The 22,973-nt window shown below is 41.6% G+C and overlaps 2 protein-coding genes across 5 annotated transcripts in view; both read right to left on the bottom strand.

Annotated features, from left to right (window-relative positions):
• Nucleotides 1–22,973, bottom strand: part of LOC133564395 (collagen alpha-3(VI) chain-like) — a 135,385-nt gene that overhangs the window by 89,055 nt on the left and 23,357 nt on the right. For 2 of the 4 annotated variants that reach the window (XM_061918657.1, XM_061918656.1), the window contains exons 3-7: nucleotides 21,656–22,252; nucleotides 16,662–17,255; nucleotides 14,233–14,856; nucleotides 13,551–14,141; nucleotides 12,835–13,434 (exon numbers count right to left, since the gene is read on the bottom strand). In XM_061918657.1, the coding sequence (XP_061774641.1) occupies nucleotides 12,835–13,434; nucleotides 13,551–14,141; nucleotides 14,233–14,856; nucleotides 16,662–17,255; nucleotides 21,656–22,252 (3,006 nt within the window). The remainder of the gene's footprint in view (nucleotides 1–12,834; nucleotides 13,435–13,550; nucleotides 14,142–14,232; nucleotides 14,857–16,661; nucleotides 17,256–21,655; nucleotides 22,253–22,973) is intronic. The other 2 variants (XM_061918658.1, XM_061918659.1) reach the window with 2 other exon arrangements.
• On the bottom strand, nucleotides 4,547–5,276 carry LOC133564397 (collagen alpha-3(VI) chain-like). Its single transcript, XM_061918661.1, has one exon. It carries the CDS (start codon nucleotides 5,270–5,272, stop codon nucleotides 4,562–4,564), a length of 711 nt encoding a protein of 236 aa, XP_061774645.1. The 5' UTR covers nucleotides 5,273–5,276; the 3' UTR covers nucleotides 4,547–4,561.

Raw genomic sequence — 22,973 nt, 5'->3', positions numbered from 1 at the left:
CAGACCCTGTATTGAGAGGTCTGCCTCCTCTGTGTCTGAGCCCTCTGACTGCATCCCCAATAGCATCTCTTGAGGTGTACGTGTTCAGATAGAACTGGACCTCTGCATCTCTGCTGTACTGGACCACAGAGACATGATCTCTGTTTGGTCCCACATTGAGTTTCTTTACCACTCTTTCAACAAAATCACGCATGGCAGGGAAACCATTCCTTGTGCCATCTGAGCCATCAAGAAGGAACACAATATCTTTTTTGGGATCACTTTCAGCTGAAAGAAGACGAAAGACAATATGGGAAAACGAACTTTGCAAAATGTTGAAAATGGCTGACCAAATGTGCTTTGACATCTTTTTAAGTTACGAGTGCTGCCTCTTTTAACTTCAAGCCCTATTCTAAGAGAAATCCCCATCTCAGAAAAAATAAGCTTTGCGCTAGCTCAGTATCGTTGTCACTGAAGATATGGAAGATCGAATAACCTATCCGTGCATACTTATATCATGTGATTGTAAACGTACCAATGACTGGTGGTGATTCTGGGGTGACGTCAATCACCGCAGTATTCACGGAGGTCTGGAGCTGTTGCTGGATACTTGGTAGTTCAGAGAATTCAGTCACAGACAGAGCATAGCTGGTGTCGTGGGCTATCTTCTGCAGTTCTCTGCTATCGGAGCCCCGGGTTCCGATGGCAAAGATCAGCACTCCCAGCTGTTTGAGTTCAGCAGCTGATGCATCAACGCTGTCAAAAGACCTTCCACCGCTTAGCAAAATTAGGACCTGTGGAACTCCCTCAAGCCGCCTGCTCCCGGCAGAGGCTGTGAAGACATTATCCCTCAAGTACTGGAGAGCTGCTCCCGTGTTGAGGGGTCTTCCACCTTTGTGCCTCAGACCTCTGACAATATCAAGGATCTCGCCCTTTGTCGTGTATGTGTTCAGATAGAACTGGACAGCTGCGTCTCTGCTGTACTGAACTACTGAGACACGATCTCTGTTGTCGTCCACGTTAAGTGTCTCTACTACTCGTTGGACAAAGTCTCTCATAGCTGAAAATCCATTTCTTGTGGTGTCAGATCCATCCAACAAGAAAACAACATCTCTTTCTACTGCCTGTCCGTCCACTGTGGTACACAAAATGTGAGACGTATTAACTTGGTATGCCAACCTCTAAGAAGCCAAAGTCAAATTACATGCGCAATTTGCCTGTCTTTCTACTCTTAAGATCTGACAGGGACTTGCCCTAACCACATAACCTTCCGATACACTCCAATACCAGCCAACTTGTCATGCTGCCACGTGTTTGGGATGTTTGTGTGGCTTACCAGTCACTGTGGGTGTCCCGGGCACTGCCCTTAAGACTCTGCTCATTACAGAGGAAAGCTGATCTTGGACATTGGGAAGGTCAGTGAGCTCAGGCACGGACAGAGAATAGCTCGGACCAAAAGAAATCTTCTGGAGTTCGTTGTTGTCAGAGCTCTGTGTTCCAATGGTGATTGTAAAGATGCCCCGCTGTTTGAGAGCGGATGCTGGGATATCAATGCTGTCAGAAGACCTTCCGCCGTTTAGCAGGATTAAGATTTGTGGAACACCTTGTTGGTGCCTACTACCAGAGGAGTTTGTAAAGATGTTGTCTCTGACGTATTGGAGGGCAGACCCTGTATTGAGAGGTCTTCCTCCTCTGTGTCTGAGCCCTCTGACTGCATCCCCAATAGCATCTCTTGAGGTGTACGTGTTCAGATAGAACTGGACCTCTGCATCTCTGCTGTACTGGACCACAGAGACACGATCTCTGTTTGGTCCCACATTGAGTTTCTTTACCACTCTTTCGACAAAATCACGCATGGCAGGGAAACCATTCCTTGTGCCATCTGAGCCATCAAGAAGGAACACAATATCTTTTTTGGCATCACTTTCAGCTGAAAGAAGACGAAAGAAAATATGGGAAAACGAACTTTGCAATATGTTGAAAATGGCTGACCAAATGTGCTTTGACATCTTTTTAAGTTACGAGTGCTGCCTCTTTTAACTTCAAGCCCTATTCTAAGAGAAATCCCCATCTCAGAAAAAATAAGCTTTGCGCTAGCTCAGTATCTTTGTCACTGAAGATATGGAAGATCGAATAACCTATCCGTGCATACTTATATCATGTGATTGTAATCGTACCAATGACTGGTGGTGATTCTGGGGTGATGTCAATCACCGCAGTATTCACGGAGGTCTGGAGCTGTTGCTGGATACTTGGTAGGTCAGAGAATTCAGTCACAGACAGAGCATAGCTGGTGTCGTGGGCTATCTTCTGCAGTTCTCTGCTATCGGAGCCCCGGGTTCCGATGGCAAAGAGCAGCACTCCCAGCTGTTTGAGTTCAGCAGCTGATGCATCAACGCTGTCAAAAGACCTTCCACCGCTTAGCAAAATTAGGACCTGTGGAACTCCCTCAAACCGCCTGCTCCCGGCAGAGGCTGTGAAGACATTATCCCTCAAGTACTGGAGAGCTGCTCCCGTGTTGAGGGGTCTTCCACCTTTGTGCCTCAGACCTCTGACAATATCAAGGATCTCACCCTTTGTCGTGTATGTGTTCAGATAGAACTGGACAGCTGCGTCTCTGCTGTACTGAACTACTGAGACACGATCTCTGTTGTCGTCCACGTTAAGTGTCTCTACTACTCGTTGGACAAAGTCTCTCATAGCTGAAAATCCATTTCTTGTGGTGTCAGATCCATCCAACAAGAAAACAACATCTCTTCCTACTGCCTGTCCGTCCACTGTGGTACACAAAATGTGAGACGTATTAACTTGGTATGCCAACCTCTAAGAAGCCAAAGTCAAATTACATGCGCAATTTGCCTGTCTTTCTACTCTTAAGATTTGACAGGGACTTGCCCTAACCACATAACCTTCCGATACACTCCAATACCAGCCAACTTGTCATGCTGCCACGTGTTTGGGATGTTTGTGTGGCTTACCAGTCACTGTGGGTGTCCCGGGCACTGCCCTTAAGACTCTGCTCATTACAGAGGAAAGCTGATCTTGGACATTGGGAAGGTCAGTGAGCTCAGGCACGGACAGAGAATAGCTCGGACCATAAGAAATCTTCTGGAGTTCGTTGTTGTCAGAGCTCTGTGTTCCAATGGTGATTGTAAAGATGCCCCGCTGTTTGAGAGCGGGAGCTGGGATGTCAATGCTGTCAGAAGACCTTCCGCCATTTAGCAGGATTAAGATTTGTGGAACACCTTGTTGGTGCCTACTACCAGAGGAGTTTGTAAAGATGTTGTCTCTGACGTATTGGAGGGCAGACCCTGTATTGAGAGGTCTGCCTCCTCTGTGTCTGAGCCCTCTGACTGCATCCCCAATAGCATCTCTTGAGGTGTACGTGTTCAGATAGAACTGGACCTCTGCATCTCTGCTGTACTGGACCACAGAGACATGATCTCTGTTTGGTCCCACATTGAGTTTCTTTACCACTCTTTCAACAAAATCACGCATGGCAGGGAAACCATTCCTTGTGCCATCTGAGCCATCAAGAAGGAACACAATATCTTTTTTGGGATCACTTTCAGCTGAAAGAAGACGAAAGACAATATGGAAAAACGAACTTTGCAAAATGTTGAAAATGGCTGACCAAATGTGCTTTGACATCTTTTTAAGTTACGAGTGCTGCCTCTTTTAACTTCAAGCCCTATTCTAAGAGAAATCCCCATCTCAGAAAAAATAAGCTTTGCGCTAGCTCAGTATCTTTGTCACTGAAGATATGGAAGATCGAATAACCTATCCGTGCATACTTATATCATGTGATTGTAAACGTACCAATGACTGGTGGTGATTCTGGGGTGACGTCAATCACCGCAGTATTCACGGAGGTCTGGAGCTGTTGCTGGATACTTGGTAGGTCAGAGAATTCAGTCACAGACAGAGCATAGCTGGTGTCGTGGGCTATCTTCTGCAGTTCTCTGCTATCGGAGCCCCGGGTTCCGATGGCAAAGATCAGCACTCCCAGCTGTTTGAGTTCAGCAGCTGATGCATCAACGCTGTCAAAAGACCTTCCACCGCTTAGCAAAATTAGGACCTGTGGAACTCCCTCAAGCCGCCTGCTCCCGGCAGAGGCTGTGAAGACATTATCCCTCAAGTACTGGAGAGCTGCTCCCGTGTTGAGGGGTCTTCCACCTTTGTGCCTCAGACCTCTGACAATATCAAGGATCTCGCCCTTTGTCGTGTATGTGTTCAGATAGAACTGGACAGCTGCGTCTCTGCTGTACTGAACTACTGAGACACGATCTCTGTTGTCGTCCACGTTAAGTGTCTCTACTACTCGTTGGACAAAGTCTCTCATAGCTGAAAATCCATTTCTTGTGGTGTCAGATCCATCCAACAAGAAAACAACATCTCTTCCTACTGCCTGTCCGTCCACTGTGGTACACAAAATGTGAGACGTATTAACTTGGTATGCCAACCTCTAAGAAGCCAAAGTCAAATTACATGCGCAATTTGCCTGTCTTTCTACTCTTAAGATCTGACAGGGACTTGCCCTAACCACATAACCTTCCGATACACTCCAATACCAGCCAACTTGTCATGCTGCCACGTGTTTGGGATGTTTGTGTGGCTTACCAGTCACTGTGGGTGTCCCGGGCACTGCCCTTAAGACTCTGCTCATTACAGAGGAAAGCTGATCTTGGACATTGGGAAGGTCAGTGAGCTCAGGCACGGACAGAGAATAGCTCGGACCATAAGAAATCTTCTGGAGTTCGTTGTTGTCAGAGCTCTGTGTTCCAATGGTGATTGTAAAGATGCCCCGCTGTTTGAGAGCGGATGCTGGGATGTCAATGCTGTCAGAAGACCTTCCGCCATTTAGCAGGATTAAGATTTGTGGAACACCTTGTTGGTGCCTACTACCAGAGGAGTTTGTAAAGATGTTGTCTCTGACGTATTGGAGGGCAGACCCTGTATTGAGAGGTCTGCCTCCTCTGTGTCTGAGCCCTCTGACTGCATCCCCAATAGCATCTCTTGAGGTGTACGTGTTCAGATAGAACTGGACCTCTGCATCTCTGCTGTACTGGACCACAGAGACACGATCTCTGTTTGGTCCCACATTGAGTTTCTTTACCACTCTTTCAACAAAATCACGCATGGCAGGGAAACCATTCCTTGTGCCATCTGAGCCATCAAGAAGGAACACAATATCTTTTTTGGCATCACTTTCAGCTGAAAGAAGACGAAAGAAAATATGGGAAAACGAACTTTGCAAAATGTTGAAAATGGCTGACCAAATGTGCTTTGACATCTTTTTAAGTTACGAGTGCTGCCTCTTTTAACTTCAAGCCCTATTCTAAGAGAAATCCCCATCTCAGAAAAAATAAGCTTTGCGCTAGCTCAGTATCTTTGTCACTGAAGATATGGAAGATCGAATAACCTATCCGTGCATACTTATATCATGTGATTGTAAACGTACCAATGACTGGTGGTGATTCTGGGGTGACGTCAATCACCGCAGTATTCACGGAGGTCTGGAGCTGTTGCTGGATACTTGGTAGGTCAGAGAATTCAGTCACAGACAGAGCATAGCTGGTGTCGTGGGCTATCTTCTGCAGTTCTCTGCTATCGGAACCCCGGGTTCCGATGGCAAAGATCAGCACTCCCAGCTGTTTGAGTTCAGCAGCTGATGCATCAACGCTGTCAAAAGACCTTCCACCGCTTAGCAAAATTAGGACCTGTGGAACTCCCTCAAGCCGCCTGCTCCCGGCAGAGGCTGTGAAGACATTATCCCTCAAGTACTGGAGAGCTGCTCCCGTGTTGAGGGGTCTTCCACCTTTGTGCCTCAGACCTCTGACAATATCAAGGATCTCGCCCTTTGTCGTGTATGTGTTCAGATAGAACTGGACAGCTGCGTCTCTGCTGTACTGAACTACTGAGACACGATCTCTGTTGTCGTCCACGTTAAGTGTCTCTACTACTCGTTGGACAAAGTCTCTCATAGCTGAAAATCCATTTCTTGTGGTGTCAGATCCATCCAACAAGAAAACAACATCTCTTCCTACTGCCTGTCCGTCCACTGTGGTACACAAAATGTGAGACGTATTAACTTGGTATGCCAACCTCTAAGAAGCCAAAGTCAAATTACATGCGCAATTTGCCTGTCTTTCTACTCTTAAGATCTGACAGGGACTTGCCCTAACCACATAACCTTCCGATACACTCCAATACCAGCCAACTTGTCATGCTGCCACGTGTTTGGGATGTTTGTGTGGCTTACCAGTCACTGTGGGTGTCCCGGGCACTGCCCTTAAGACTCTGCTCATTACAGAGGAAAGCTGATCTTGGACATTGGGAAGGTCAGTGAGCTCAGGCACGGACAGAGAATAGCTCGGACCATAAGAAATCTTCTGGAGTTCGTTGTTGTCAGAGCTCTGTGTTCCAATGGTGATTGTAAAGATGCCCCGCTGTTTGAGAGCGGATGCTGGGATGTCAATGCTGTCAGAAGACCTTCCGCCATTTAGCAGGATTAAGATTTGTGGAACACCTTGTTGGTGCCTACTACCAGAGGAGTTTGTAAAGATGTGGTCTCTGACGTATTGGAGGGCAGACCCTGTATTGAGAGGTCTTCCTCCTCTGTGTCTGAGCCCTCTGACTGCATCCCCAATAGCATCTCTTGAGGTGTACGTGTTCAGATAGAACTGGACCTCTGCATCTCTGCTGTACTGGACCACAGAGACACGATCTCTGTTTGGTCCCACATTGAGTTTCTTTACCACTCTTTCGACAAAATCACGCATGGCAGGGAAACCATTCCTTGTGCCATCTGAGCCATCAAGAAGGAACACAATATCTTTTTTGGCATCACTTTCAGCTGAAAGAAGACGAAAGAAAATATAGGAAAACGAACTTTGCAATATGTTGAAAATGGCTGACCAAATGTGCTTTGACATTTTTTAAGTTACGAGTGCTGCCTCTTTTAACTTCAAGCCCTATTCTAAGAGGAATCCCCATCTCAGAAAAAATAAGCTTTGCGCTAGCTCAGTATCTTTGTCACAGAAGATATGGAAGATCGAATATCCTATCCGTTTATACTTATATCATGTGATTGTAAACGTACCAATGACTGGTGGTGATTCTGGGGTGACGTCAATCACCACAGTATTCACGGAGGACTGGAGCTGTTGCTGGATACTTGGTAGGTCAGAAAAGTCAGCCACAGACAGAGCATATCTGGGATTGTGGGCTATCTTCTGCAGTTCCCTGCTATCGGATTCCCTGTTTCCGATTGCAAGGATCAGCACTCCCAGCATTTTGAGAGCAGCAGCTGATTCATCAACACTGTCAAAAGACCTTCCACCGCTTAGCAAAATTAGGACCTGTTGAACTCCCTCAAGCCGCCTGCTGCCGGCAGAGGCTGTGAAGACATTATCCCTCAAGTACTGGAGAGCTTCTCCCGTGTTGAGGGGTCTTCCACCTTTGTGCCTCAGACCTCTGACAATTTCAAGGATCTCGCCCTTTGTTGTGTATGAGTTCAGATAGAACTGGACAGCTGCGTCTCTGCTGTACTGAACTACTGAGACACGATCTCTGTTGTCGTCAATGTTAAGTGTCTCTACTACTTGTTGGACAAAGTCTGTCATAGCTGAGAAACCATTTCTTGTGGTGTCAGATCCATCCAACAAAAAAACAATGTCCCTTCCGAATGGCTGGCTGTCCACTGTATTACACAAAATGTAAGACATATGAGTTTGGTGTGCCAACCTCTAAAAAGCTAATGTAATTTTTTGCACAGAACTTTAGATCTATTATTTCTCTAGTAACTTTTCCTGAAGACTGTTTTTTCACTTCTACTACATGACACAGACCTGCGCTACCCACACAGTTTACGGATACACAGCAATACCAGAAAACTTATTGTTTTTCCAATTGAAAGTGATATAATTTGTCCTGACTGAAATGTCTCTTATAATTTTCTTCAAACACAGGTTTTCTGAGTCCTACAAACACTTTTACTGTTGTTGTTTTTTACTTTTACGGGGGCGACTTAGAGTTGTACCTCAATCTACGACTGCTTCTACCTCAACTCTGCTTTTTTATATTAAACCTGCAAAAACATAAAGTTAAGTCGTAAATGTCATATGTATGCCCAAAGACTTGCTCCAAAACATTCAGTCTCCTCGCTAGGATTAGCTTATAACTAATAACATATCGACATATCCTTGTTTTCCAACCATAAGAATGGAGAATAATAATTGTGAAGGTAGAACTGTGGCCCCTGATAATAATTTAGTTTAACAGCCCTGCCCTCGATGCAGTTCAAGCCTTGAATTATATATGTCATACAATTAAAGTCATAATCATTACATACTGTAGATGTTGATTAATTTTTCTCCCCAAAACCAGGAATGACTATGTATTTGACAGAAAATTCTGTTGAGAGTAAACGTTGCAACACTAGAGGAAATTGATATGTTTCTTTGATACAATATTCTGTTTCAGCACTATGCGCCATTTTATCCATGCCTTGTTGATTTGCGTACTGCACCGCAATGTTATAAAGGGCAATACCAGCATCTCTTAGTCTGTCCACTGGTTCTGAGAAATAGTTATTTTACTTCATCCTACTTAAGACAATCAATGACTTTGGGATTTCCTCTCCGGGCTCTGCTTCCTGATAAGGCAGTGAACACATTGTTTTTAACATAATCTAGGGCTATACCGATATTCAAAGTGGCCCCTCCATTCCACTTTACATTGCGCATCGTTCCGTGCATATTTGTTTATTCGTGCTCAAAAATAATTTTCTTCACTAAGTAAAAATATTTTTGTTATTTCTTACCAACTGTTGGTGTATATCCAGTTGTTTCCTCAACATCCTCCATGATGGCTCTCAGGGGTTGGTGTATACTTGGCAAATGTGTGAAATTTGTAACATAAAAATAATGTGATGGTTTAAAAGAGATGTTTTGCATATCTAATGTATCAGCATTCTCTGTGCCAATAGTGAAAGTCTTGATTCCATTTTTCTTGAGTGACTGTGCTGGTCCTCTCACGTCATCCTGTGATCTGCCACCACTAAAAACAAACAGATACTGAGGAACCAGATATTCACGACGACCTCCGACTGAAGCTGCAAATACATTGTCTCTGACAAACTCCAGGGCTTTGCCTAGGTTGAGGGGTCTTCCATACTTATGCCTCATTGTTCGGATGGAATTGAGCACATCAGTCTTTGATGAATATGAATTTAAGTAGAAATTGACTGTGGAATCGCGACTGTATTGAACGACAGCCACCTGGTCTCTGTCATCATGAATATTAAAATTTTCAGCCATTTTTTCAATAAATTGTCGTATCATTTCAAAGCCATTTCGAGAGTCATATGATCCATCAATCAGAAAAACGACGTCATTTTTCTGTGAATCTGTAGACAAACGTAAAAATATGGATGCTCAACAGTAGTCAATTCTTAAGAATCACTAGTGGAAAACAAGTTTATCATTTTAAACAATCCGTTAGAACTGCAACGGAATTTTTTTGTTGTTGTTCACAATTGAAGAAACAATCCAATACAGAACAGCTTACCAAAACTCTCCACAGCGGCAGATTGCTCTAAAAGTTGGGGAGCTTCTTTAAGTAGTGACAACACACCATCCTTGGCAGTCGGAAGCTCCGTGTAATCAGTTACAGAAATTGCATATCTGGCATTGTGCGACATTGTTTGAAGTTGTAGGGTGTCAGCATTCGCTGTTCCAATAGCAATTATAATCACACCAAGCTCTTTCAGCATTCTGACAGGGGCTCTTATGTCATCTGCAGATCTTTCGTTGCTTAGAACAAAAAGTACTTGTGAAACACCCTGATGAAGTCTACTTCCCGATTCAGGAGTAAACACATAGTCCCTAACATATTGGAGAGCTGCTCCAATGTTGTTTGGTGACCCTCCTTTGTGACTTAGACCTCTTATTGTATCAAGAAGAATGTCCTTTGCAAAAAAATGTGCCAAATTGAAGTACATCTGTGCTGTGTTGCTGTACTGAACCACAGCTACATGATCTTTGCTTGTATTGATGTGAAGTTCTGCCACTATCCCGAGTACAAAGTCTTTGATATCTTCGAATCTCGGTTTAGACTTGTTCGATCCATCAAGTAAAAATACAATGTCACGACTGATGGAATCTGAAACCACAAGGGGCATTTAAAACAGAAAGCAAAGATTCAGTTAGTAGGCCAATACAATTCATTAAAAGTAGAAAGATAGGTAGGTAGGTAGACAGAGAAAAAGTTAGATCAGTGGTTCTTAACCAGGGTTCGAGCGAACCCTAGGGGTTCGTTGAGTCTGCCTCAGGGGTTCGGTGGAGCCTCCACTCAAGCCACACCCGACTCATCGTGTACATAACAACTTCTGTCTATCTGCATATTATGGATACGGCAACAGCAGAAATCAAACTGATTTGCAGGTGTGTAATTTGTTATGAGTTCATGCACTGTGTTGGTTTTGTTCTTTGAACAAGGTGATGTTCATGCACGCTTCATTTTGTGCACCAGTAAAAGATCATATAACTTTGTCTTGAATTTGAAAAACATTTTATTTTTCACTAAAGAAGGGTTCGGTGGATGCGCATATGAAACTGGTGGGGTTCAGTACCTTTAACAAGGTTAAGAACCACTCAGTACCTCTAACAAGGTTAAGAACCACTGAGTTAGATTGATAGAGCGAGATAGATCGAGATCGAGAGCAAGAGCAAAAGTGAAACGGACGTAATAAAAACATCAGTTTACCTAATACAGGCTGGGAACTGGGCTGTCGAGGTACTCTTTTTACAAATGAAACAAGTTGCTGATGGATTCTTCCAATATCTTCAAAATCCCGCACACTAAAGGCATAGGAAGGTATATGTGCAATAGTTTGCAGCTCAAGAATATCGGCTTTTTTTGTTCCTATACAAAATGTAAAAATGTTGTCATCCTTAAGAGCTGCAGCAGCACTTGTAACATCATCTTGAGATATTCCTCCACTCAAAAGAATCAATATCTGAGGCACCCCTTCTCTGCGCCGACTACCAGAGGAGTCAGTGAAAGTATTGGTTCTCACATATTCAAGAGCTGCCCCAGTATTGAGGTATCCACCCCCTTTATGTTGCAAATGCTGGACAGTAGTAAGAACATCTTGTGATTCTGTGTAGGTGTTGAAACTGAAATGCGTCCGTGGATCGCTGCTATATTGGACAACAGCAACTCGGTCTCTGTTCTCACTAACAATGAGTGTTTGAACCACTTGTGTGATAAAACGTTTAATTGCTGGAAATCCAATCAAACTTTCATCTGAACCATCTACCAGAAACACAATGTCTCTTTGTAGTGACTCGTCCTCCACTAGAAAAGAAGAGAACAATCTTGGTAAGGATCAAATAATAGGACAACAGGATAGTAATTTACTTGTCAGAGCCACTATTTGGATATGAAATGGAACATTGAAGATACGGTAGAACAATCAAGCAACACTAGATGAAGGAACCAATATGCTTAAAAACGAGAGGCTGATGGAAGTTGAAAGCCATTTCCATCCAATCAATGCCAACGTCAATGATAGGATAATCATTGGCTCAAGGAAGAGCTTGAACATAATATTGTGGAACTGTCAAGTGATGGCTCTCCAGTGGGTCCAAAGGGAAAATAAGAGCCAAGAAGAAGGAGAAACAACATAAACGGCAACCAAGTTTCTTGAAATAAGTGGCAATAGTATGAAGAATAGGAAACTGATCAACAGAAAATTTTTAGATGTTGATGTAGTTTCAATGTGTTTCAAAGAGAAAATGTCTAAAAACAGAGCACGTGCAAACCAGAGATCATTCTTACCTACAGGAAGCTCAAGTGTTTTTCCCACCTGAACAAATGCCACTATCTCTCGTTGAACTGACAAAAGTTCACCAAAAAAAGGCAGATTAAAAATATAAACGGAAGAGGAAGCAATTTCCTGTAGCTCTTCTTGTTTAGCATTTTTCATTCCAATAGCAAAACAGAGAACACCAGTTTGTTTAAGGTCCAATGTAGCTCCTGAAACATGATCATTGGATTCACCTCCAGTCAATAAAATCAGAATCTGAGGGACACCCTCTACAACTCTGCTTCCAGCAGCAGCAGTAAATACATAATCTCGCACAAACTCTAGTGCAGCTCCAGTGTTCCTTGGCGTTCCTCCCTTATGTCGGAGACTTCTCACAGCATAAATGATAGCCCTTTTGGAACTATGAGCTGTAAAGTTGAAATAAACACTGGTGTCGTCACTATATTGAAGTACAGCCACGCGAACTTTATCTTCATCAATGTCCAGCTCTTCTACCATTCTTCTGATGAACTCGCGAATAGCTGGTAGTCCATTTCTTGAGTCATCTGAACCATCAAGAAGGAACACTATGTCCCTCTTACTGTGTCCTGTATCAGGTGTATAAATATATTAATGTAAATATACTTAATAGACTGTAAGTTCAAGAGTGCCCTACACTTGCTTATGTATCAGCTTTAAAGAAAGATAAGAGATATATTACAAGATGAACGCCTATAAGTAGATGATTTTTCTTTCACTAAAATGTCCGTATACAGAATTTCAAAGTGGTATCTCCAAGTATAAAAGCAGCAATAGGGCTCACTGTATAAAAAGAGCTATGTGGTAGAAAGGTGAAGACATAGAACACAATAGAGTACAGTTAAGTGCAGTACATTGACTGTAATAACCCTTTGTAAAATGTATGTAAAGACAGTTTAGAATCACTTATGATCAATCTATTCATTTTCTAAATCTATATTGCAAGAGTAAATGTATTAATCTGAGTAGAAATAGGCAGTAGAAGTTGGTATCGTGGTACTTACTTATTAAATCAGGTTGTCCTGTTGTAGATTCTTCTGTGACATTATTTACATTCAGCATATCAACAAGTTCTGATTGGATGGTGGGCAATATGGAGACATTAGTGACCTTGTAGATGGAACCAGGTTTGAATGAAATGGTTTCCAAGCCTGAAAAATCTGCATCTCCCAATCCAACCACTATTGACACAATGTCATGCTCTTTAAGAGCAAAGGCTGGGCCTCTCACATCATCAGTGGAAGGTTTTGTAGTGAGAAGAATTAACATTTGAGGCACACCTTCTAGCCTTCTACTGCCAGAAGAGGAAGTGAAGACACTGTGTCTCACAAACTGCAGTGCTGCCCCAATATTATGGCGCCTCCCACCGCTGTGCCTTAAATTGTCGATGGCATTCGTAACGTGACTCCGAGTCTTGTGGGAATTCAGATAGAAGTTGACATCAGGCTTATCAGAAAATTGAACCACAGACACCCTGTCTTGATTCTCACTTATATAAAGGCTCTTTACTATGCTCTTAAGAAAGAGTTTTATTTCTGAAAATCCATCTCTTGTGTTATCAGATCCATCCAGTAGGAACACAATGTCTCGTTTTATATCATGCCCTTGTAATATAAATAGAAAAAATGTATACATATATTCACATTGTTAGAACATTGTTCAATCCACATAGCTGAATGAACTGAACAAAAAGCAGAAATGCAAATCTTTTTTTTTTTACCTTGTTGTAGAACGTTGTCGAGCTGTACCCTCGGAAGGCTCACGTAAGTATTGAGTTTTTGTGGTACAGTTCCGAGTTCACTGAATTCCTTCACTGTGAAAGCAAACGATGGGTTGTGTGAAATGTCCTCAATTTGCTTGCGGTCTGCATCCTTGACACCAACACCAAATGGCACAACTCCCTCGGTCTTTAGTTCACCGGCAGGTTCCTTCACGTTATCCCTTGATCGGCTTCCAGTCAAAACTATCAAAAACTGTGGAACACTCTGCGCCCTCCTGCTACCATATCTCTCAGACAAAATAGTGTCCTTCATGAATTTCAAAGCTGAACCTGTGTTGAGACTACGTCCTCCAGCCAGGGACATTTCGCTGACTGCTCTCAAAACCTCGTCTTTGGTCTGGTGAGTATTAAGGTAAAAAATCGGTGTTGGTCTCTCGCTGTGCTGAACAACTGAAATTCTCACTTTGTCATTCCCAATGTCAAGTGGTTCAATTACTTTGAGGATAAAATCCCGGATATAAGCAAAATCTTGTCGAACATAGTCAGTTCCATCAATAAGGAAGGCAACATCCCTTTCAGATCCAGCAACCACTGTGGAAAACAAAACAAAAATAAAGCCCATTTTACTTGTTTTGGAATCACATGGGTGAAAAACATGGGTGAAAAAGAAACAGAAACTCACCAGGTTGTTCAGGGACTGTTGATATATCTGTATCCCCAACAACTGTTATCAGCTTTGGCATGATTTGTTCAGCCACAGCTGGTAAATAAGAGAAGCTTGATTCATGATAAGCCAACTCTGGAACAAAAGCAACTCTTCTAAGCGAGTCCTGTTCTGCTTGCCCAGAACTGACCACAAAGGTCAAAACACCCCCCAAAGCCAGTTTATCAGCTACACTTTTTATTTCGTTTTGGGTTGGACCCCCTGTGATAAGGACCAACACCTGCTGGACTCTTTGCCTCCTGCGTGACCCTGTTGATGTCTGGAACATGTTGGAGAGGGCATAATCCATGGCCGCACCCGTGTTCAAAACTGAGCCTCCAGTCAGTCTCAGTTGAGAGATCCTGTTCACAACATCTTGTCTGTTGCGGAAGCTGTTAAGATAAAACTCAATTTTGGGTTGCTCAGCAAACTGCAGGAGGCCAATTTGGACTCTGTCAGGGCGCACATCAAGTTGATTGACCACATTGATCATGAAGTCTCGAACATATGGAAAGTTACTGCTGCCAATGTAGTTTGAGCCGTCCACTAAGAAGACAATGTCTCGGCGCACCATTGAATCCTGCACCGTAGTTATCTCAACAACTGTGGAAAAGCAAAACATCACACCCAGTTAGTTTAAAAATCTTGTTTTCACTTTTAACCATATGTTAATACAAATTAACATATTTTACACATATTTGAACAGTAGCAAAGAAAATACACAAGAGGAAAAAAAACATAAATATTACCCAGTCAAATGTAAATTTTGGAGGTCAACAACTAAAACTGGTAAAGGTACTTAAATATGTTTACTCTTGATTAATAGGAGCAGTAATTGATAAATTCCTTTCTTTAAAAAAAGAAATCTCAAAATGGTGTCCAAAGCAATTAAAAGTACACACATTTTAACCGAATAAGGTCAAAAATTAAAGAAGCTGCCATGATGTTTTGGCACTGCATCATTTGCAAATGTGCATATTTTTGGTTACCCAAATTTTGCATTTAATTTTTTCAAAAAAACCATTTTGTTCACTCTAAGTCTGTATTATTTTTTAACTTTCAACTAATATAATAATATAATAATATATATATATATATATATATATATATATGTATATATATATATATATATATATATATATATATATATATATATATACATATATATATATATATATATATATATATATTTTTTTTTTACATGTGACGTCTGTGCAAAATTAAGGCGTCCTGTGTGGCTACAGAAGTTTCAGTTAACTTTGTTACAATTCTCAAAGTTCCCGCCTGCTAAGTACTTTTTCCACTTGCCTAGCTGCAGTCTGAGGTCATTACAAATAGGCTTATCGCTCATAGAACTTTTTATAGTGACTTCACCCTGTTTTTGTCGTGCTGTGTTCTGTGTATTTTTTCCCAAATGCGCTTTTCACTTCTGGATCTGCCTCCCGGGAGTCTTTTGGCCATGGAGACCAGCTGCTGGGTGTCTGCCACACCGGAGTCTGTTTGGAGGGACTGGCGGAGATGCGGATGAGGGGACAGGGCTGCGGAGCTAGCACTGAGCGCTGGGACGGAGAGGCTCCGCGGCGTCTTGACTGGGTGAGCAGGTGTCCGACACCTCAGTCACCTTGGACGTATCCTCGCTCATCCATGCGACTGGACACTGGCCGAGAGTCGAGTCGGCTGTCTTGGTTGCTTTGTTGGGTCTGCTTCTGTCTCTGGCCATGCTCCCTCCTCCCCAGCGGACAATGGCGTGGAACACCGCAGAGGCCACCACAGTGTATATGTTTATTTTACTTTTTATTCATAGCTGTATGTAGAACTGCCTTTTTGCATCTGCTGCTTTAATGTCTTTAATGTCCTCTGTGTTCTTTGATGTTTGATGTTTCCCTCTTACACACATGGAAGAGGGATGTGTACTATGGCTATTAGTTGTTCTTTTCCCTTGGCCTCAGTCTGCACCCCCACTCCAGGGCCTAGGATAAGACCGCTTTTTTATTTTTTTTATTTTATTTTAATCTTCTATCTCCCCCCCCCCCCCCCCCCCTTGTTTACCTGTATGTCATCTTTTTTGTAAGGGGCGCTTGTGCTGAAAATTTTAATTTTCCTGAAGGAACTCTCCTGACGGAATAAATAAAGTACTATCTATCCATCCATCCATCCATTTTCTACCGCTTATTCCCTTAATCTATCTTTTCTTTATTAAACCAGGCTTTATTCATTACTTGTCTGTTTCTGCATTGGGGTGCATTGTAATGATACAAAATGAAAAAAATCAACCAGCCTCACTACTGTAAATGGATTGTGTTGGACTTCAGACCTCATTGTGCAAATTTAAACTGATACATGAAAACAACAATACAGCAACGTGCACAAAAAGCATATACAGACGTATTCAGGAAACAATGGGTTACCTGGCTCAGTGGGAACTTCTGTCACCACGACCCCAGCGAGGGTGGAGAGAGCATCAACGATTGCCTTTGGATTACGAAGCAGCATTCGGAAGTCCTTCAGCGTGAACACAAGCCTGTCAGTGAAGGCAATTTGCTTTAGCTCTTCCTCATCAGCTGCCTTGGCGCCTGCAGCCAAAGTTAGCACACCCATTTGCTGCAAAGCCCTTGCTGGTTGTTCCACACTGTCACTTGACTTTTTACTGGTCATTAAGAGCAAAAGCTGGGGTACGCCTTGTTGCAGGCGACTGCCCTTCTCAGGACGTAGCATGTTGGTCCTCACAAAGTCCAAGGCTGCCCCAATGTTAACTGCCTGTCCTGGCCTAGGTTTGATTTTACCCAAAGCAGCTGTTAAGTCCTCCCTCGATCCATAGGAGTTGAGGTCCATCTCAAGTCGAGCAGAATTGCTGAATTGAGCCAAACCCACTTGAACATCATTTGGGCCAATGGGCATGGTGTCAACAAAGCGCTTGATGAACTCACGCACAGAGTTGATCACGGCTGCACCCATAGTACTATCAAGAAGGAAAATGATGTCTCTTTTTCCAACGGCCAAGGCTGACGAGAAAAGAGAAATACATGAGAGGAAACAGTGTACATAATCATGCAGTTGTAAAATTATGACTGACTGTATTTCCATGCAGTACAACACTCTCCATTCGACACACTTCTGTGAGCAGTACTTTACATGCACTATATTGAGTTCACTGTTGGACAAATGCTGCAAGCCTCCTAAACACTTGGGGTGATGGGATGATCTCGGTCATTTCAGCTTGCTTAGTTGTATGGGTAGAAAAAGAAGATGCTAAATGCTAATAGCTGTCAATAGATTGCCGACCTTCCTTGCCACATTGCGCTTCGAAGATTGCAGTTTCACTCAGTCATGAATTTGAAAAAATATATAATAAAAAAATGTACGTAACATTTTCATGCATAAAGCCTAAGGCAACTTTACTATATGGGATTAAATGATTGTAAAGGTGCCTATGTGTGTGTTGTTTCATGTACTGTATAGACGGCTGTCAAAATGTTAAAAAAAAACATGTTTTGATGGTCGCAAACTGTTTTTTATGCTGTAGTTAAAAACATTCTCAATTTATAATGAGTAATTCCTACTTTGTGGAAAAGTCCCAAAACTATTGATTGATTGATTGATTGATACTTTTATTAGTAGATTGCACAGTACAGTACATATTCCGTACAATTGACCATTAAATGGTAACACCCGAATACGTTTTTCAACTTGTTTAAGTCGGGGTCCACGTTAATCAATTCATGGTACAAATATATACTATCAACATAATACAGTCATCACACAAGTTAATCATCATAGTATATACATTGAATTATTTACATTATTTACAATTAACAGTTACCAATTAACAGCAATGAATAAAGTTTTACTGTACACAGCTTTATATAACTTTAATGTGCGGCCGTTAATTGGTTTGGTTCTTGTGGTTATAGTGATCAAAGAATCCTTGAAAAAAATTAATCAGTATTGTGATGTTTTGCTTTGGCTGACTTCTTCAAATCAATCTTTCTATTACACAGTGACTTATTTTGATAGCTGGATGACAGGTCGATGAGCTTGTATAAAATGTTGTATACTGAAATTCCATTCTTACCTTTATTAAGCAGACCAGTGTTATAGTCTTGTGTTGTACTCACTTATTATCTATTTAATGTACTGTATTTAAGGTAATGAGACAACAATATTTTTTGTTATCTATCGACATTATTGTTGTCATCTATTTATTACTGACTTGCAAAATACACACCTATTGTTTCCATTATATTTTAACACAAGTAAGACGTTATCTTTTGATATAGTTCTCACAACATGCATGGGTTCTGGCATCATGTCAAATGTTAAAAGTGTTTGGGTTTTTTTTCTAGAAAGTTTGGACACCTATTAAACAGGTATTTTTTCAGCTAAACAATTTTAATTTCCTGGTGCAGGTTTAATGAGTGTCTTGCGCAGGTTTCTGTTGTCTCTTGTTTGCGTTTCATTTATTTTTTGTTGGTGTACACATGCTTGGTGTTGTTTTGTGAAAGTAATGGTAATGTTGCATCAATTGTCCTCCATTGAGATTGGTGTATGCTAGCAAACACAATGTTGATCATCCAAATGTATGCATGCAACATCAATGTGCTTTTACAATTGCATAGTTTACCTGTTACTCCCACTTTTAAAGGGTCAAACCCATCCAATTGAGGTGTTTACATGTTTTTCAAAATGCTGCTTTTAACAAATTATTTTCAGGGCATGTTAATGAAGTGAGTAATACTCAGCCTGTATAAAGATGGCTCAAGTCATGGAAAACCTCCTTTGCATCCTTTTATTTAATCGTTTCTATTATATAAAGCCCCATCTACAGTTGGTCGATGTTTTTTCTTTACAATTCTAGGAGAAAATAAAAAAAATTCTTAGGTCACCCTATAAGAATGCTCACACCTTGCAACTAATAGTGGGGTGTGGACCAAAAAAGGTTACTTGGTGTGCACTTTAGTGGGGTGCGGTTTAGTGTTCATATGTGTACCTTATTCTTAACAGGGTGCCAAACAATGCTCAGTTAATCATTTGCATGAAGTCATGGCTAAACCTGTGCATGGCATGTACATTGTGTGACCACCTCACGCATCCGATGTTAGTTGCATATAGTTGTATTTACAGTATGTATTGTTTCATTGTTCACAAATACATATATAAAAAAAAATAGTTTTAGCGGGAAATCTTTGTTTTATTGACCAGGATGTATGCCGCCTTCCGCCCGATTGTAGCTGAGATAGGCATCAGCGCCCCCCGCAACCCCATAAGGGACAAGCGGTGAAAAATGGATGGATGGATTATAACCGCGATCAATACACTAAAGCAAAATCAAAACATGTTTCAATGATCTTGAAAAGTAATGCGAATGAAAATATTGATCAGATTATGAAAGAATTATTGTATCTGCAATACTGGCACTGTATTGACGAGCCATACCAAAATGTGCGGTATCACACACCTATTATATTACATCCTGTGAGATGTCTAGAATGTAAGTGTGTGATGTCATTATTCTTGCTAAGCGGACAATAATCTGCAGAGTAATGTCATAAGTAGCACCTGGAGAGGACATGCGCCTCATTAGCCATGATGTCCGTCACTGACAGAACAAGAATGATAACTATCTTAGCTGTAATCACAGACCTTGCGGCGGGATCGCTTCATTCAAAGATACTGTATCAAAATTCAAGTTTGTGATTTTTCTAAATGTGTTAAAATAGGATTTATTTTTACATCCCTTCTTAAAGGAAAACTCAATTTTGTATTTTATTTTGCCCATCATCCACAACCCTTATGTGATAGATCAACACACATCTTTACCTTTTCTGTTAATGTCGATTCTGTTAGCTCAAGGAGGCTAACAATGCAGGTAATAGGGATTAATCTTTTTCGCATATATTTAAAACATCAGATAACTTCCAACAAGGTTTTTATACATGCTGAAAGTATGTACCGTAAATTCAGGACTATAAGCTGCTACTTTTTTCCAAGCTTTTAGACCCTGCAGCTTATTACACGGTACGGCTGATTTATCGACTTTTCTTCGCTCATGGCCATAATAAAGAGTTAAAAAAAACAAGCATATACACTGAGAATGTGTTTTATTGTTTGTGCTATGGCGCCATCTTTTGGACGAGTTTTTCTCAGTCCAGGTATTGCTTTCAACAGGAAGTAAAGTTCCCTTCAGTTTTCGGGCCATCCACAGCCTTTCTATTCTTATGGATTCCTAATTCATACCTACAAGCAACGTTTGTAAAATTTACAGTATAACTAAAACTGTTTATACTTACTAAACCGTCCCACGTCACAGTGGATTTATTGAGTCTGTTTAGCGGATTGGAGAGCTAGCTTCCGCAGCTGGTGGGTTCATGACAATGACTTCAGTTTTGTTTGATTGAGTTCCATATATATATATAATTATATATATATATACTTAGCCACACCGAGCTCCATATATGTATATGTATATATATACATATATGGAGCTCGGTGTGGCTAAGTTAGGGAAAAATATTTTTTTCCCTGAAAAGTCAGCGCTTTCTGTTTGCTACTGCTCATCATGGCATCCATCGTGAGAGCCGACGACTACAACTATTTTGGGACGAATAAGGATCCAGAACCTTATATTTTTGAGCCAGAATATACAGAGGATGAGCAGGCAAGAAGACAAGGAGAAACGTCAGAGCAGACGAATGCCGAGAAAATCAGGATTGCAGAGGGGCATACAAATTATGTTGGGAATTTGTATGTCTGGCAGGACACCAGCATGATTTGGTGGTGTAATCATACAGTTTGCCAAGCCATTCCGACTGAAATGGAGTACAAAATCGCAAAATTCTTTGCGCTAATAAACCCTGCAGTCGTAACCAAAATCAACTGGAAAGACGCCCATGGTCAACTGTCCATAGAGTAGGTCACCATGACATTGATTTAAATACATGGAGCAAACAGTGTTTGAGTCCATCTAGCCGTCTACAAACAAATCATTAAATGGCACAGATCACTTGGTTTGTCTATTCGTAGTTGTTATATGATTGTTGTTGTTTCTCAGTCAGTACATATTGTAGTCCTATTGCATTGTACTGTCAGTGAGGAGCAAGGTGCTGTCACTACCGCAGAAAAGTAGTTAATAGGTGTTAGCTCTTATACTAAAAATGTCACTGTAGCTTGGTTAATATGCAGGTCACAGTAGGGATTTATAGGCGAGATCAATGAAACTCAATTCCCTGCGTTGTTAGCCACCTATTGCTAGCAGTCTTTCCCTATTTAGAACGCACATAAAAACAAAAGACATATGTGTTCTTGTCTCACATTAGAATTGTGGGTGATTGGCAAAATTCCACAGAAAAGCGCAGTTTTTCTTTAAAAACAATTCCTCGCTTACATTTACAGAAAAATTACATACCTTCTGTGATTTCAGGCTCTACTATAATGCTGCGTTGGAGCACACCATTAATGAACGGCAAAAACTGGTCGCCCATGCTCGCCACTGCTCTGAAATCAGGGGCTGACAGGACAAATGTTCTATGGGTAGCAACCGCTTCCAAGTCTGCAGTGGCGGTATCACCGATGGCCAGCCCAAATGTGATAACTCCAGCCCTCTTAAGGGCCCGGTCACCAGCACCAGTATCGTCAGTGGCCAGCCCAGCACTGATAACGACTAACATCTGGGGCACACCCTCCTCTGCCCTGCCACCAGCTGATTGGCTTAAAAGGTTCTGGGCTACTTCCTCCAAAGCAAGGCCCAGGTTAGATTCATCACCACCTGAGTATGCAAGTTCCTTTACAGCCTCCAGGACTGATGCTTTGCTGTCATAGCTATTCAGATAGAACTTTATCTCAGGGTTGTCATGGTACAGGGCTAAGGCCACCCGAACGGCTTCCTTGCCCACATCGAGCCCCTCAATGATTGTCAAAGCCAAATCACGCACAAATGGGAAGTTTGCTGCTCCAACGTGCTGCGATCCATCAATTAAGAGTACAAGGTCTGCGGAATCTTGTGCTTTAAGGGGAGAGAGAAGGAGACAAACAGAACAAAATGGAACTTGTGAAAGTGTTAACAGTGGACAAAGGGAAGGACTGGTGCAGTAGTAAAGAACATCAACACACATTCAATGTGAACAAATCAACAACCTTGCAAACAACATTATACTGCATGTCAGCTGAACCAAGAAACGTTTGCTCAAGAACCACAATTACCTTGCTTTCCACCTAATAATCATAAATAGGATATAGTTTTACATTAATGCAAAAACAAATACCTCCAGGTTTGATTTATTTTCAAATATGTTTCTTCTAGCTAATAATGACTTCTTGAAGCAGATCCTTCCTTGGAATTCTGGGCTGCTCCCTCACGTTTCCCAGAATAATTTTAACGCCAGTGCTTTCTTAAAAGTACAGGACTCATTTGTTTGTTTCATGATAACTTGCTGGGTAATAGAGGATTTTTCAATTGGTAAAAAAATAGTTTAGAGCAAACGGAATGCTTATTTTTAAACATATTCATGTACAATTCTCTCCAGGCAATAGTTATCAGAACATAATTAAATATACATCTTTTTTTTTATGTCAGTCATCTTTCAAAGGTTTTGTTTTCTTTTGGGTGGTTCTTGTACAAAGTCCATAGTGTCAGCCATCCATTGCAGACTCGTGTTACAGACTTCAGATAAAGTGACCAGTCATGACTCTTTGGCTCATTCTTTGTGTGCTGAAGATTGTACTCT

The sequence above is a fragment of the Nerophis ophidion genome, linkage group LG13 (genome assembly GCF_033978795.1).
Source record: "Nerophis ophidion isolate RoL-2023_Sa linkage group LG13, RoL_Noph_v1.0, whole genome shotgun sequence".
Classification (NCBI taxonomy): domain Eukaryota; kingdom Metazoa; phylum Chordata; class Actinopteri; order Syngnathiformes; family Syngnathidae; genus Nerophis; species Nerophis ophidion.
This window is presented reverse-complemented; position numbering and strand designations above follow the sequence as displayed.